The 17320-nt window shown below is 35.7% G+C and overlaps 1 protein-coding gene across 10 annotated transcripts in view; it reads right to left on the reverse strand.

The window, feature by feature from the left end:
• Positions 1 to 382: 382 nt before the first annotated feature.
• The window catches only part of NR2C2 (nuclear receptor subfamily 2 group C member 2), a 37537-nt gene continuing 20599 nt past the window's right edge, over positions 383 to 17320 (reverse strand). For 7 of the 10 annotated variants that reach the window (XM_039559280.1, XM_039559274.1, XM_039559275.1 and 4 more), the window contains 6 exons: positions 16602 to 16779; positions 16212 to 16333; positions 15542 to 15681; positions 12563 to 12700; positions 10920 to 11025; positions 383 to 8795 (listed from right to left, as the gene is read on the reverse strand). In XM_039559280.1, the coding sequence (XP_039415214.1) occupies positions 8621 to 8795; positions 10920 to 11025; positions 12563 to 12700; positions 15542 to 15681; positions 16212 to 16333; positions 16602 to 16779 (859 nt within the window). In that variant the 3' untranslated portion in view covers positions 383 to 8620. The remainder of the gene's footprint in view (positions 8796 to 10919; positions 11026 to 12562; positions 12701 to 15541; positions 15682 to 16211; positions 16334 to 16601; positions 16780 to 17320) is intronic. The other 3 variants (XM_039559277.1, XM_039559278.1, XM_039559279.1) reach the window with 3 other exon arrangements.

The raw sequence follows: 17320 nt of genomic DNA on the forward strand, positions 1-17320 counted from the left end.
CCGCGCGCCCCCTGGCGGAAGCTGTGCCGCGCTGCACCGGGCCCTCCGCCGGCGCCAGGGCGGCGCCAGGGGGCGCGAGGGGGGCGGGGCCGGCGCGGAGCACAGCAGCGAGAGGTGTGGGGCTACCCAAAGCTTGTCTATTCAAGATGAATTAAAACCTTAGGAAAAGCCTCCTCTCCTCCTAGAGCAGCTCCTTGGAGTCAGTAAGTTAATGGGATTTCTCTTCTGTACCAGACCCGGTTAAATCTCTCATAAGATAATCACTGTAGTGAAGGCAAAATGCTGTTTCTCCCCTAAAAGATTGTGAATTACAGATTTGCCTTAGACAGCTCCTGTTCAAGAGGAAATTAAATGAATTTCATAATAAAACTCAAGAATGCAGTTATATTTGTAATTCACTTTAATGGTAGAAACCTCATTTAGCTACTAGTATTAACCACAACAATATAATGATACAACAGCATTTAATAAAATGCATGAGCTAAATCATGCACTGCAATACTCTATATACAAACACAACAATGCAAATTCCTCTTTGTGACTGAAGACATTGGATATAAAATTTAGTTTAAAAAAAGAACATGCTATTATTTTTAAATGCTATCACACACAACAATACTAATTTCACAAAAGAAGCTGTGGGAAATTAACAACTTTTGCAAAGTTTTTAAAACAAACATAAACAATAGTTTTCTAAATTATAATGAACAGAGGCTTCCAGAAAATATCCCAAGGAATTGAAAGTAGATGCTTCCTTTTATAAAAATTTGTTCTTTTAGTAGGAGCTCAGCACTCCCTAGTAGGCCAATACAGATAAAACAACGTGCAGTTTTCAGTTAGGAAACTATGAACACTGGCTTCCAGTGTATTTAAGAGTACAGATTAATTATTAAAAATATTCCAACATATGATATTGATTACATATATGAAAAATTTAACATATACAGTCTGTAAGTGAAATGTTTTCTTCTTAAAGACTATGCTTTTTGTTTGAAATTTATCTAGTCCTACTTTAATCCACAATCATGAAAATACCATAAAATGGACCTGTGTTGTATTATCGCAGAGCCTTTATTGCCACTAAATTTGAGCAAATATTTTGTCCTTCAGAATACAAACAATTCAAATGTGGATATAAAAGAACTTTGTTTGCTTTTTTTTTTCTGAATACATAGTTGAATTTTTAAACAGATTCAATCTTGATTAATGCCCCAATTGGCTTCCTAAACTTTAAAACTGTTCCTGCAGTACAATGACTTTAACAGACTTTCAGGTTTCTATTCACCTTTAAAGAGGAAAACAAGCATTCAAACAGCACTAATTGTCCAGGCACCAATGAAGGACCATCTGTCACAGGACTTCCTGACATTAATTGAAATATTTTTCCTGCTGAAAATCGCAGAAGTAAGGTTTGAAATGCTACAGGTTTATTCCTATTTTTGAAATAAAAGCTTACAAATGCTCACTAACCAATATACCAGGAAAGAGAACATTCTCAGCATTTTCCATAGCAAACTTTCCAAACTTTCCTCAGACTTGTGGTTCACTTTAAGCATGCATGAAGTTCACATTAGTTTGATTGCTGTCTTATTATCTGATTAAATATACACAAGTCTTTGCCATGTTGAGTACAAAAGGTGGAAATAAATGCCCAGAAAATTATGCTTCCCCCTTTTAATGACAGAAACAAGACTCACTGAACTACTGCCCTGCATGGTCTGTGAAATGCTTTTTTAAAAACCCACAGTTAACAGATTTACTTTATGGAAGGCTTCCTTTTTATCTTCATCAAAAGGGAAAAAGAACAAGACCTATTTATACTTTGATAATGTAAATGTTTGAGTCCTCATTATGAATAAGAAATTGTCTTACTCCACATCTCATTTCACAACTGTGTGCCCAGGTCCCACATGGACAGTGGGACTGTCATAGGCAGTGCAGAAGCTGCACAGATTCCAGACCCAGGAAAGGACAGAATGTGGAAAGAGACATTAGTCTGACAACTAAATCAAGCAACCAGCTGTGTTCAGTTTAGGCTGGAAAATAAAGAGAACAGCTTCAGAAAGTGAATATACAACTGAAATGCATTGTGAAAATCCTGAAGAAGTCTTGATGCTTGCTAAGAAATAAACTACCTGCAATGTCCCTACTATTTAATTACTGTTGTACCACAGCTGCTGTTTCACTGAACAGAGCACACAGTCTCTAACTTACAGGTTGGTTTCATGTGATCACTATGAGAATATGAATATTGATTTATTAAGCAGCATCCATTACCTCCTACCAATGTTCTGTGTGCTGCAGTTCAGTGATAAGTGGCAACGTGGTTTATTTTCAGTTTGCCACTGATGAAGACTTAAAACCAAAAAATCAGTCTCTTACCAAGCTTCGCAAAAAATACGACTTTACAAATGTATCTCAGGAGGCTGGAAGAGAATGAGTATATAATGAGCAGAGAAGTATTTTCTATGACTATAGTTATTTATTCATTATATGCTCAATTAACTATTGACTGGCAGACTTCTACAGGCCAAATGAGAAAAGGTAAAGAGAATATTGTAAAAGCCAGAAAATTCATGGAATATATTTGACAGTTCTGAACAGAAAATAGTGAATTTGGGTTGGTTTAGAAAATAGGTGCAAAGCTCTGAAATTTGTGAGGATTCACCAAATTAGGAAGCTCTGGATTAGGAAATGAATAAAAAACTTTAGCAGATAGAATTGATGAGTAATGGCTCCATATCTGTACATATATACATACACTACACATTTTCTATACACTGTACAGAATATATTTAGACAGAGAGGTATAAACATATACATTCATACACACATACATACAGCTATGTACATATGCATCAGCTGCTCGAGTGAGTTTTAGAAATGAACATGCAGAAATGCACAACGGTGGGAGGCACAACATAGACGTGTACAACTCTATCAAACCCTTTAAAAAGAAAGAAGACAGGCATGAATTTAAGCCATTTTCAAAGCATTCATGTAACTCAAGAGGATTGAACAGGTTTTGGGAATTATGGAACATTACAACAGTATTACCTGTGATGAACTTAGCATGACTTCACAATAAAAAGCTGAGTAATAAGGTAATTCTGGGCTATGACGTTTCCCAAGTCTAATATATTCAGACTTGGGGAATCTACACTTTACAAAGAATTTAACTTTAACTTGTAACCCCAGTATAAATAATGTTATAATTTTTTTGCACAAATAATTTCCCATATGTTGATAAGACTGACTGCAGCTGAAGTAGGGCTGTAGCATTATCTAACAAGAAGGGTTAGTGGCATCAAACAATAAGCCTGAGCTTAATTCAGGAGTATTTACTGTCAAAATGACTCAGCAACTTTAGAATAAAAAGGTGCAAAAAGTAAATGTTTTCATTGTCTCTCCTTTGCCATGCCCTCTTGGTAAATTTTCATATAAAGCTGTTTTCTAAACTAATTTTCTGTCATTCAGTATCTACTAGATGCTGGCAATTTGTCCTTTCTCTGCCCCTCACTCTCCTCTCTAGGGTGACCATGGCCTCATTTGGCTGACCCCTCCTGGATGTTTGGAGGTGTTAGGACTGCAGCTGTTGTGTGCTGCTATCACAGCTGGCCCATGCTTATCACCAGAGCAAACGACTGCTAAAGCTGTTCCGTTGCTGTATGGCCAGTGTGGCAAACCCTGGGACAGGTGGGAAGCTGACTGTGTTTGCCAGCATTTCTGCTTTTCCTCTTACAGACAAGAGTAAGTGAAAAACCCCCAGCCTCCCCTGGTTTTGCACTATTAAGTGTAACTGGAGAGAAGGAGAGTGATCTCAAATAGAAAATCAGATTTTTGTTCTTTTCAGGATGGTTATCATCCAGTAGATGTGTGTTGGTACACCTGTGTGTCTGACTGACCTGCCAGTTCTACTGCTCACTCCACCCAATTCAAACAGGGCCCTGACTGGTGCTGAGTGCAGGAAGCTGCTTTGTCACTGCTTGGACAGTATCCTCAGCCCATTAATTTCCAGTCTTGTCTTCCTGGTTAAACTGTATTCCTGATGCCCTTTGCTAGTCATGCTGTTTGGTGCTTTTTTTTAAAAATTGCCTTTTACTAATTAAACAGCAGGTAATCAGGGAAGAATCCTAACTACTGTCTGAACTTTAATGGGCAGGAAAATCTACTGACACCTGCAGTATCCTGAATGAAATGATTCAGGAACCTGTGAGTCCTGTGTACTATACACAACAACAACAAAAAAACCACGCAAGTGTTTTACAGTCTCTGTCAAAGGAGAAACAAGAGTCAGGAAACTGATTTCCCCTGGAAGCGTCAGCCCTGACTTGGTTTCTCTATCACAGCCTCAGAATGTGCCCTTTGCCAAAGGGAGCTGTAATGGCAGTGCAGAGCCAGCTGGATTCTCCATGCAGACCTGGAGCCAGAGCTCCTCACCAGAGGCATTGAGGCTGCCTGGGGGGCCAAGGGCTTCAGAAGATGGTAAAAGGAGACTTGGTAAATGACACCAAGTAATCAGTGGAGAGCAACAATAGTTTCTTGCCCCCGAGTGCTCTGAAAATTAAGCCTTCGTAATAATCTAACATTTTAAGGCAGCTAAAAGAAAGCCTGGTATGACTTCTTAGAAGGATCTCTCCTTGGAGGTAATTTTTTTCCTCTTCTACCAGTTTCATGCCAGAGTAACTCCACAGATACCAAAAGCATTGCAGCTAATTTATAAACAATGTAAATAGGCAGAGAAAGATTACTTTTGTACGTGGTCTTAGTCCAATGTAAGTAAATAAAGGGAAGAAAAGTAGTATACCTTCCTCCATTTGTCACAAATGCCATTAAAATCATTATGACAAAGCTAATCCCAAATGCTTTTTATCTACAAGATTCAAATCTAGTTCCTTCGCAAGAGTTGGAAAACAATGAAGCACATGGGCAATGGACATTATTGCCTCATTCTCATTCCCTGCATTGCCTCATTATCACGCCCCATCAGTCTCAGCACAGAATTCTAACATTTGTCTGAATGAATTATGACTAGTATACACATTTGGTCAGGTTCAGATAAATCTAATCAGGTAATTTATTACTGTATTTCTGCCAAGTTAAAATATTTTCATTTCAAGAGCAGCAGGAAAAGGACCTCAAAAATTCTGAAGAGAATTCTGAATTGCACTAACTAGAGCTTCAGTGAGATGAACTTTTCTTAGAATTGGTTTGTGACTGTGATACTTTGACTCCAAGTTCTGTGAACACAAGTTTGGCGTTTAAATTTCACCTTTATGAAAACAAGCTATTTCTGTATTTAATACTCAAGAAATAGTTCTTCAATAATTATTACAATAATAAAAAGCTCTCCTGTCCAATATTCATAAGGAAAAGTTTGCACTTTCAATGGAGAAAAAACCCCAAACTAATTTAACAATAAGGCTAAGATTTAGATTAAGATTAGCCTGTTGCTATCTTCCATCTGCAGGAGGGATGGAACAAACCTCAGGAATTCCAAGAACTATGTCAGTGTTGTAGTATTTTCTGCAGAGATGGTGCAAAACTTGCCTGATTCTGCAGCTGTACTGTGTGCATCACAGGGTCCTACTGCCACGAGAGGGATCTTGACAGGCTGGAGAAACGGGCCAACAGGAACCTCATGAAGTTCAAAGAGGGGAAGCACAAAGTCCTGTCCCTGGGGAGGAAATAGCCCAGGCACCCATATATGTTCAAATTTCTACAATCCAAAATGTTAGTCTTGGAATAGTGTATAGTTAGAAAGACTACTTTTTGTTAATGGTATCAGGACTAAGTAGCTTGGTTCTGACCTCTGCAAGCCAGCAAATCATGCTAATGATGCTGCACAAAGAGGGACTTTATAGCTTTTAGGTGGTAATATCCAAATCTTAAGGATGGAACTGCTTAATTTCATCTTTTAAATACATGCACAAGAAATAAAACCTACCTATGGATTGCATGGTTGTAACACAATTTACACAAATGAATATTTTATCCCTAATAAGCTTTAATAACTATTTGCAGAGGAAGTAACTACCAGGGTTTGATCAAGGATATCATTATGTGGCCTTGCATTTGTGGGGAGTGTAGTTTATTTGTAAACAGAGCTGCATGATATATATCATTTTGATTTACAAATGCAATGCAAGGCATACATTTTACATTTCATGTGATCCCTTTGTTCCCAAAAAACTATAATGCCTTTATCTTCTTTCCTGAACTGTTACGATCACAAGTAATAAAAATTACAAACAAATTTTCACACAGAAAATGGGGCCCTTTTACTCAAAAAATTGGAAGTTGAAATGTTTGTCAAGAAAAAGCTAGCTGGTGTGTATTGAGATTTAAAACCAAATATTCCAGTGGCTAGTTTTTGTGCTAAGGAATATTTCATTTGCCATTAAAATGCTTTCTTATCTGCTTAAATGATTTTTATGAAATACTGGAAGCAAATTAAGCTCCATAATCCTTTTGGCAATTAAAAAATATCACAATAGTTCAATGCATTCTGCTTGTAGAACAATGACATAACCCAATAAAATTTTAAATTTTAACACAAAAGCAGCCACAACTCTTTCCAAGGTAGCTACTGTTTCTGATGTTAATATCACCATTAATTTTTAGGTTGCATACCCTTAACATAGGGACTGTGTAGCAGAAGTGCTGATACAAACCCACAGCAGTTACACTACAATCAAATGGTTGGCATTAAAATCTGAAGTCCAGCTGACTTCACATGTAGAGAGCAGACTTCCCATAACATGAGCAATATGACAATTTCATTTGCTATAGCAAAAGCTGAGAGAGATAAAAGTGCAATATTACAAATCTCTGCATGTATACTGGACTCTGTAATATCCTTCTGAGAAAAAAAGATTCTGAATGTGCTAAAAATGGTAACCGTAGAAGACTTTTAATGCATCCAGAAGCTAAAATTAAATAGTCTTTTGTGTCACAGTAAGTTCTACAAATGTCAGCCTCCTAACAAGCATGACATATACAAGGTCTTTTTGTTACTTTAGAAGCCTCATCTAGAGCTCCTTAAGGTCTTTTGGCTACAAATCAGACTTTGAAAAGTCACAAACACCAACCTAGTAGGTGTTTCTAAATAAATATCAGTAACAGAAGAAAAACCAAAGTGCTGAACTTCTCATTAGATTTTTGTCACATAAAACTACAAAAGTAGGAATGCCTCTAACACACAAATAATTAAAATAATTAATGCATCTAATGAGCCAGGAACAGATGAAGGTATTAATTGCTATGACTTAAAAAAAAATTCTTTGATTTTAAAACACTTAACAGCCATAATAATAAGTTATACTATAACAAAACCTATGGTAGCAGCTAATGGCCAATACTAGCAAACATGTTGATGGCTCATCACTGGAGACAATTAAAAAGTAGTTCATTTTGTATCTCCATGGTGTATCAGTCATCAACTGCAATTGTACATGAGTGAGAGTAAATCCTAACTATATTTTGGTTTCAAACTAAGTGACAGGAAAGTTGAGAACACTGCAAAACTGGGAGTGCTCAGTGAGGGAAGGAGGGAGGGAGAAATACAGTGAGAGAGCTTTGTAATAAACTCTTGCTACAGCCAGAGGTTCTATACTTCTGTATTTCAGGTCTTAAATTGTACCTGTGGCTTGACCATAAGGGTATTCAGAGTATAGAGAGGAGGAGTAAATTTGGAGCATACAAAGAGCATCCTCAAATAGCATCACACGGCTCTATTTGAAAATTACTGCTCTTCCAGTTAGTGACTGATTTTCCCCAAAGTCAAAAGGCTTCATCTTAGAATAATATTTGTCATGATTGTGTTTGTCTGAATAGACACTTGGAGGAACCTGAATATTTAATCATTATTGTGACAAACACTTTTTTCCTCTAGTGTGGGGAATTCCTGTAGCACATAATAGTCACTATGACTGCACTGTACTGTGTATTACAACTGCACTAATTTAACAGATATAGTTTCATATAATGTGGATATCTGATTTAAGAATCCATATTAATATTTCATGCATAATGTAACAGCAAGTGACTTCTTGTAGATTAAATGATTGTCTCCTTTAGCATTCTACATTTTTACAAAAATCATTTACTAAAGTTTTGACTAAGGACATATGCAGTTTTTTTCATTTTTCATACTCATAAGCAGGATGTTGATAATGCTGTTGCTCTGACAAGAAGTGGTTACAAAGTGCTAGTATTATACCCTGGCATGTGCTAGACATTAGTTCCAAGGATATTTTTAAATATATACATACTGTTCTTTTTACTTTTAAAGTAATTTTATTACTACCTGATATTATAAAACTCTTTTTAACCACTGATAATTTTTAAATACAAAGCATGTGAAAAGTATGTTCAGTCATCTATAGCCTTTTAAATGAAAGGCATCAAAAATATTCCTTGTGGCAGAAAAAGTCCTATAGCAGGTCTTTTAATAGCTGCTTTAAATTTTGTCAACATCAGAAAAAGACAAGGAGAAATCTGTCAGGAAACTGCTAACAAGTTGGAATTATCTGCACATACCGAAACACAACTCTTTTAACTTCGTAATTATATGGTTTTTGTGAAAATTACTTCAATCCCTCAAATTGCATTGTTCCCACTATGCAGACGTGCCAGTTATTTGACCATTATATTCTGCTGTTTCCATTTTGAGAATGTAGGGGATTATGCTGTCAATGGGAACATTTCCAATAAGACCCGTGAAAAACAGTTCCTCGGTGATGCTAGAGCTCATCAGCCTAAGTGCTGGCAGGCGAACTAGGATCCGGGCTAGCCTGAAAAAGAAGTTTGGTGGATTATAAATACATGTAAGACCCATTTAAGATACTTCATGGCTAAAGAGCTGGATCTGCCTTTATTATTACCATAATTCATGAATAGGAGTAAAGAGGCAATTCAAGCTAATTGGCTACCAAAAAAAGAATCATTACTGTTCTATCCTGCAAGTGAAATGAAAAGCCAAGTAGCTTTCCAATGAAAGGGACATATTAATGCCCTTTGTAGACAGACCATGTATGTACAAACACAAAATTCTCTTGGCCTGCTTTTGAAATTCCCTCTGGACAAACAATGCTGAGACTAATAATACCCATACTGATTAGTGCGAACATTTGCACAATTTTAAGAGTACAATGCTTAATTAAAATTTCAGCCATAAACAGCACAGTCCTCAGTTGCCTAGCAACTTCATGCTAAATGAGATAGCGGGAAGGGGGCTGGACGTATATAAACAGAAAAAAAGAGAATCTAATGAGAGATGGAATTTGGGGGAATGTATTGTTGAGCATAAATATTGCCAAATACTCTGGTGTTTTATTTACCAGGATGTTAACATATATCCAATATAATGAAGTGATTGTATTGAAATGCTGGACTTCCCATGCATGTGAAATTTAGGACAGTGATGAAAGCATTTTGCTGTCATTCATATGGCAGATGCACATCACAAATGCCAAACCAAATAAATTTTCTGAACCAGAACCATGTAATAGCAAACCTCAGGTAGCACTGACCACAGGTGCTCTGGAAAATGCTTGAATATTTATGGAGAAAATATCTAAGGTCCATTCTGCTAATATACCGTATGTTGAAAACTTTAGGGCAAAAAGATTCAAGCTATGCTGTTGTTTTTGTGAAAATTGTAATACTTCTCTCCTGTCTCAATTTGTACCAGCACTCAGTTGCTCAGAAACAATCCAATTTGTTCTCTAAACTTGTCTATGGGTGAGCATGGAGATACAGACACTATTAGTTAAAATGCAGGACACTGCTTGGGGAATGTAACTCTGATTTTCTTCCCTGAGACACTATTATGAGAAGTATATATAAGTAGATGGAACAAATTTTATATTTAGTTGTATGGTAGATACTCAGCTCTCACGAATCAAACCAGAAGGACTCAACTGTACATGGAAGAATGTGGGATTTGAGGATATTTCTGAGGCAGAGAATCCTAGTTTCACTGCACCACAGTGTTAACTCTGTAAGATCAGTGCAGAAAACAGAGATGGGAGAAGCTCTCCTTTTCAGACAGATTTTTTTCTTCTTTTATTTTTAGTTACCCCACCGTCAGACAGTGCTTAAGTGTATGGGATTGCTTCTTTACATGAGGATACCTTTCACAGTAAAAAAGAACATGTTCTAGTATATCTTGCTAAACAGAGGTGAGAATTTCACTGACAGTGGAGAAAATCATTGTGTTGATGAATTTTGAGTTTTGACAGACTTAGAAAATACGGTAATTGTTTCTAGCATGTAACAAACAGAATAGTTGAGAGGTGAAAAAATCAAGCCAGATAATTTCAGAGAAGTCCTTGGAAATTAAAAAAAAAAAAAAAAAAAAAGCCAAAGGAGAAAATAAGTGGGATGTGGGAATTTCTTATAAACGGAAGTTTGAGAGATGGTTACTGTTTTCTGTTATATGTAATCCTGCTTTTTTCAAGGGCGATAACTGACAGTTTCAACATTTTTCTGCATATGTAACTTGAAAAACATTTCAAGGATAATAATCACCTTTTAGTTGGCAAAGAGGCTTTAAAATAATAACTTGAAAAAAGCAGCAGTGTGAATTAGAGTCAGCTGAAGCAGTTACTCCCCAAACTTCTAAAAAAAGTCTGTTTACTTTTCTAAACATGACTATGAAAGTCTCAAAAAAAACCCTCAAAAACCAAGAAAGTACTAATAAATTTAATTTACATGGAGGAAGCTAGACAGCTATTCTTGTTTCTACGTATCTTTAAACAAACCTGCTTGCTTATATGAATTAGGTTCTAGTTCTTTCTCATCAACAGTCAAAAAAACCCCAAACCCCAGACGTCAAAAACATCAATGATGTTATTTTTGTACTTTTGTTAGCTACAGCCCACAACATTACTTTGGGTACTATAGACAATAAATACCTATAAGTATCTTCTGGATAGGTTTTTTGTACATAGTCCTGCAATTCCATCTGTGCCTTCTCCTGGAATTTTTCTATTTGGGTTGAACTGGTCAGACCAGGGTGATCTAAAGAAACAAAACATTTCTGTATGTCGATTGTTTCCCTATACATTGTGAAATAAATCTATTTGTAAGACTCTCACATTTAATTTCAATGAAATATTTCTCTGGTATTGTGATGTTTAACATGCTAGCTGTACAAAGGAAACCACTCAGGTGAACATTTACCTCCTGGCTTCAGAAACAGCTTGTTCACTTTTCTCTCTATAGTTGTGTGTATCCATAAGAAAGTGGTCAAAGATTAAGCCTGTACACATGTACCAGGCAATGACACTGAGTTTGTTTTTAACTTTGCTTGTTTAAATGTAAATATGTTCGCCTCTGGGATTTGTTCTAACTAGGCAGGCTAAGCAGTAGCTAGGGTTACTTACTTGATAGATCGATATCTTAATCTTCCCAAGTCTGTCTCATGTTTTAATTCCAGCTGGCTCAGCTCCTCAGCCAGCCACATGATCACAGCAAAACAAAAGCAAACCCACAAAATACCACCTATCTTACTATGCCAAAATATCTTCAGTGTTGTGTCCAAAATGCTTGTCCCTTGAAACAGGACAGAGCTACCTTGAGTTTGGATAGTTTCTTGCTTTTCCAACTTGAACAAAACCCCTAATAAATCTAACTCTAATGGAACAATCTACAAAAAAAATTCCAAAATAACAGTTCAGGACGCCAGAATCTTCTGCTTAAGGTTTATTACAAAGAGAAAAATAATAGCAATGCAAAAAAAAAAAAAACAAACCCAAGCAAACACACCTGTAACAACATACCCTTTTACTTTGTATTTTGTAAATACCTTTGAATTAAAATAAATAATATGCATTTCTGAGCAAAACTTTCCCTTTTCCTCATCCTGTCAGCAGTTTTAGATTAACCTTTGTATGTCCTAGAAACATTTACCACCTTAGCTGAAGAGACTGCCACTTCCAATTTCTTTAATGTCCTTACCTAATCATTTCAGAAAAGCTCGAGTGTCTTCTTTGAGTAAATTCTTGTATTTCACAAACACTTGACTATGTTTTAGTTGTCTGCTATAATTTCTTTTGGTAACAAATGGAAGACAGCCTGTTTACATTCAGTTTTTGAGATTTTGTGGGAGTTTCATATAAAATAGGTATTTCTGCTCAGATTTCACCTATTCCTCTTATTAGTATATTAAGAATACTGAAATTGAAGCAAATTTCTTTTTGTCACTCTGAGAATGCATTTCTTCTAATCCTCCTCACCATTTACCCCACTAATATTGCTAGTACACATTCCAGATAATTTATTACTCATAGATTCTCAGCTGAAGGTAACTTGAGAATCTAATCTTCTAAGGTGGATGTACAGGAAACATGTATATACTGGAGTTGTAAATAACATGGATATGTTGCTCTGAAGTTATTTTAAAACACATATTGTGATAATCATTATGAAACAATCATTTAATCTGCAACTTAACAGATGAGTCTCATCTCAAGACATTAGTCTGATTAAAAAAATGCTAAAAAATTGACATATTAATGCTTATTATTTAAAAAGATATGGTTACTAAATTCCTTACCAGGGCTAAAAAGGACTATAGCTTTAAGGTATGCATATTCATATCCATCAATATCAAGCTTGGCCATGCTGTTACAGAACTCCTGAAGTTTCCAGATGTGTTCCATGACTTGCTTTATTCTGTCTCCAGAAAGTTTATCTACAAAAAGATATTGCTTACTATTTCATCTGAGCTCAAGCATTTCTAATATATTAACAAATAAAGTTTTATAAACCAAGTCAAGTGATATTTTCAAGTCTTTTGCTGTCTTAAAACCACTTAACATGTAGGGATGGCCTGAATTATTATGAAAGTGAAGATTTATAAAGTTAAGTCAGACCCAGGGCTAGCAAACAGAGTGTTAACTCTTCTGTGTAATTTTGCCAGCACGGCATAATCTGCCACACCAAACTTTTTCCAGTGATATACTGCTCTGAGCAGAGACTCTCAAATTATGGTGAATTATTCTACAAATGGCTATAGTGATTCTGGGAATGAACAGAAGCACAAAGCAAATGCTAACATGCAACCCTAATTTTAAATTCAAACATTATTGAATTAGCTTTTCCAAAAGTGAATGCAAGAACAGTAATAGCAGTGCTACTTTCTCCTCTATCTGTACTTTTAGGAGTGAACTTTTCATTAGCTATGGTAAATAGTCTTTGTCCCGTCTGACAGGGTAAATTCAGTGAAATACACATACATAGATTCTTCTAACATTTGAAAGATCACATTCCTTATACTGGATTCATAAACTATCTTAAAATTTCAATTTAAAAATATGTTTTATTTATAGATATGTTACAAGTGAGTGGTATTAGCTGCTAAACTAAGAAGGGATAGATTTCTGTTCTGGTAAATAGAAATCCTTGTAATGGACTGTATATCTACAAACTAGTCAAGGAATAAAAACATTAGAGAATACATTAAGACAAATCTTTGAATATATAATTACTTTTATCAAACTTCAGAAGTGAGTCAGTTCACAAGAGATAAAGCCTTTCCTTGAAAAACATATTAGAATAATTTTTATTCCAGTCATAGTCTCCAATGCTAGTATTTCATATCATTTTAACTTGAATTTTATTTTTGTCTATACACCTAATAGTGCATAGGATTGCTTAGACCCCATGTGCCTCAAACTGAATCTTTGACATAGTTTATTACTCTTTTATCTATTTTCTGAAACTGCAATAAGAATACTGAATGAATGGAAGAACCATTTTTTGCAGTCTTGAAATAAGAATGAAAGCATAATCTACATTTCTTAAATCATTAATTGTGATACAAATTTTTAATTACTCAAGATGGATGAAGATAGATATAATGTAATGTTTTTATTGCTGTATTAAGTAGGAAAGTATGGTCTAGAAGAACTCAGGAGAGCAAACTTGAATTCCAGAGTTTCTAAGCAGCCTCATCACTAATATGCTCCTAGATAAAGTTCTGAAATTTCTTCACTTTGTTTTGAATTTTAAAAGTATAATAAACAATACAACAGGATAACTTTGCAGAATAGATAAATAACACCAACGATCCTCTTTTCTTGGCTGGTCTCAGCTAATGCAGCATGACCACAAGTACAAGTTATAGAAAAAAATTCTTTTTTACGATTTTGATGCATGAGAACGTAAGTGGAACCAGCTTAAGGCTATAATAGCCCTACCAATTACTCCTCCCCAAACTCACTGCCTGGAATGGAGGTGGAAGAGACAGCTCTGTGTATTCTGAAACAGATAAAAAGTAAAAGCCTAACTCTGCACAGAACATCCAGTGTGCAGGTTTCCCTACTGATATTTTCAACTTTTGCCTCTCTGTGCAGGAAAAGAGCAGCACTTTGTTGTATTTTGGGGCTCTCCAGGCTCTCTTAAATGACAAAACAACAAGCCAAGACCAACCAAAAAACAAAAACCCAAAACCAAAGCAAGAAAAAACCCTATATTTATTATGAAAGCAATTAAAGCATACTATCCATTTAAGAGTCAAATTTCCATCTAATTTACTTTATCATGATGAAGCTAATAAAGTAGATTAAAACTTGATTGTAGAACTATAAAATGTACAAAGTGGATAACTGGAAAAAACATTTAATATCCTTCAGCTCTAGAAAAATACGTCTCAGTAAAAACCTGTTTGCTAATTTTTGCTGTATGCACAATAATGACAGCCCAAAAAATTATTAAAAAATTGGTACCAAATAGTATTCTATAACTGCTTTTAATGCACATTTAAATTTAAGGTAGTTTTCATGTAATATACTGTATTTGCAGAGTTTAAAGCTGCTAGTATTGCTTCTTCCTCCTTTTAAAAATTAATATTATTTTCACGCTAATCAATCCTATTGACTGGAAGCATCCTTAAAGAATGAAAAAAAAGCAAGTATAACAGATTTTCATCCATCTAGAAATCATCATCCTTATCACCAGACCAACATTGGATTAAAAAATAAAATTACATAACTCTTGTTAAGAATGTCAAGAAAATAGGTTGCTTAATGCTTCAAGGGCACTTCAGAATACATTAATCATTACTGCATTACAGTAGTATCCAAAACCATTATACTTGCAAAAATATGCTTGTTGTGATAATTGACAAATTCTGTGTTTTTCCACTGCAAAGAGGAGAAGGAAGGTTCTGGAAGGAAAAAGTCTGGTGTGGTTTGGAAGAGGACATCATTATTCTAAGAGGAAAAAACATATATCTGGATGGGAAGAAAACTCTCTGAGCACATCCAAGGCATATTTTAGGATGTATTGTCTTTCTCTATAATGTCAGTTAGGCATAGAAGACCCCATTTCCTTTATGGACACTTCTATCCCACAGATATCTCTGTGAGGTCAGTGCAACAAAATTGTAGATCACCAGGGGAAACATAATTATGCAAGAGAAAGCTTCACCTTCGCCTGGATCCTGGTGAACAATTCTGCCACTGATGGGGAAACACCTCATGAGCAATGTTATACAAACATCCCTGTATTGTTAGCAGGACTGACAACATACCTTCTTGTATGCTGTTCTGGAGATGGTTGACAATAGCTCCCAGGATAGTAGACAGACTCATCACCTGTGCACACTGTGCCAGGCCTAAGGTGAACAGTTCATTCCAGCAGGCACGCACAAGGCTTGTGTTACAGTCTTGCCTATAAACAGCAGAAAATCAAATGCTAGCTAGTTTGCATATCAGGTTGGTATTACCCTATGTAAAATTATGTTATTTATAACAATTAATAATAAGGATTAATCCTTATTAATTGCAAAACATTTTAGTAAAAGGCAGATATTAGCATATTACAAATATTTCAAGAAGCAAAATGAAATGATAGACAGACTACGGGAAACCATATCAGGTAGTCTGTGAAATGGTGTTCATCAATTCTTTAGTAAGATATAATAATCAAGTATTTAATTTCTACAAATTAATGCTTGCTTTTGATTTGGCTTTAGTTTCTGTAACCACAGTAATATCAGATATTGTAGTTATCCTCCCCTCTGCCATCTTCTATTTTATTCTTCAAAACAGAGAATATTGCATAGTCTTCACACATTTTAAATAGTTCATTAAAAATTAAACAGTATCATAACTAAAAAGTTCAAAATAGCTGGGAAGTGTTCAGATCAGTGTTTAAATTCATTCAAAGGCAAACAATTCAAACAGAGTATGTCCATTTACCCAAGAGCTTGAAATGCAGGTATGGACCTAGCCCAGTGCATAGAGAGGAAAAGGAGTCGTGATGCTGACTCACAGATGTAGTGTACATTAAGGTACTCTGGCATCGGACTGGGCATTGTCAGCTGCAAAAAATAAAAGTACAGTACAATACATATAGTTCAGACATAAACCAGTTTTTATCATCAATGGCATAACTGGCAAAAACAATCAAACTACTCTTATAGTCCACAATCAACAGTATGACAAGAAGCTGTCAAAGTAAAACTGTACTAAATAACTCATTACTACTGGCAAAGAATGCTAATTGGGAATACAAGACCAGAAATTATGTAGGAGCTCATACATCTTAAGCATTAGTTTGTTTAATAAGACATTTAAAGAAGCACGTACCTTAAATGTGACATGTGTATCTGTAAGTAGGGGTCCTTCCACTTCAATAATTGGTGTTGACTGATCTCTACTGATTACATGAATATTCCCTCCTCCTGTAGGATCCATCCCATCTGCCAAGTTATGAGCTGTTGTACCATCTGTGGTATTAAGTGCTTTAGCCAAAGTATCAAATGCCCTAAAAATAATAAATAAGTAAACAATGAAAGAGTGCTTCCTCAGACCTTAAAAAAATCATATTGCTCAAATGAAATGCTATAAAACCTACGCAAGAACTCTTTAGGCTGACACAAGGTCAGGCTTTTCATTACAGTTACATTACATTCATTACATTACATCCCTCTGTACTCTTTGGGCATTAATAAAAGGAATAGATATGCCCACATATTGCTGGTAAAAGATCTCCCCTGTAAGGAAAGGATTTACTACTGTAAATCCTGCTCTGATAGTTTTATCCTAGTATTTGTACTAGTAAAGGGGTCTTGTGCTGTGCTGGTTTTGGCTGGGTTAGTTAATTTTCTTCACTGTAGCTAGTATGGGGCTGGGTTTTGGATTTGTTCTGAAAATAATATTGATAATATAGAGATGTTTTTGTTATGCAGAGCAGTGGTTGCACAGTGTAAAGGCCTTTTCTGCTTCTTGTCCTCCCTGCAGTGAGGAAGCTGGGGGTGCACAAGAAGTTGGGAGGTGACACATCCAGGACAGCTGACCCCAACTGA

The sequence above is a fragment of the Corvus cornix genome, chromosome 12 (genome assembly GCF_000738735.6).
Source record: "Corvus cornix cornix isolate S_Up_H32 chromosome 12, ASM73873v5, whole genome shotgun sequence".
NCBI classification, from domain to species: Eukaryota; Metazoa; Chordata; class Aves; order Passeriformes; family Corvidae; genus Corvus; species Corvus cornix.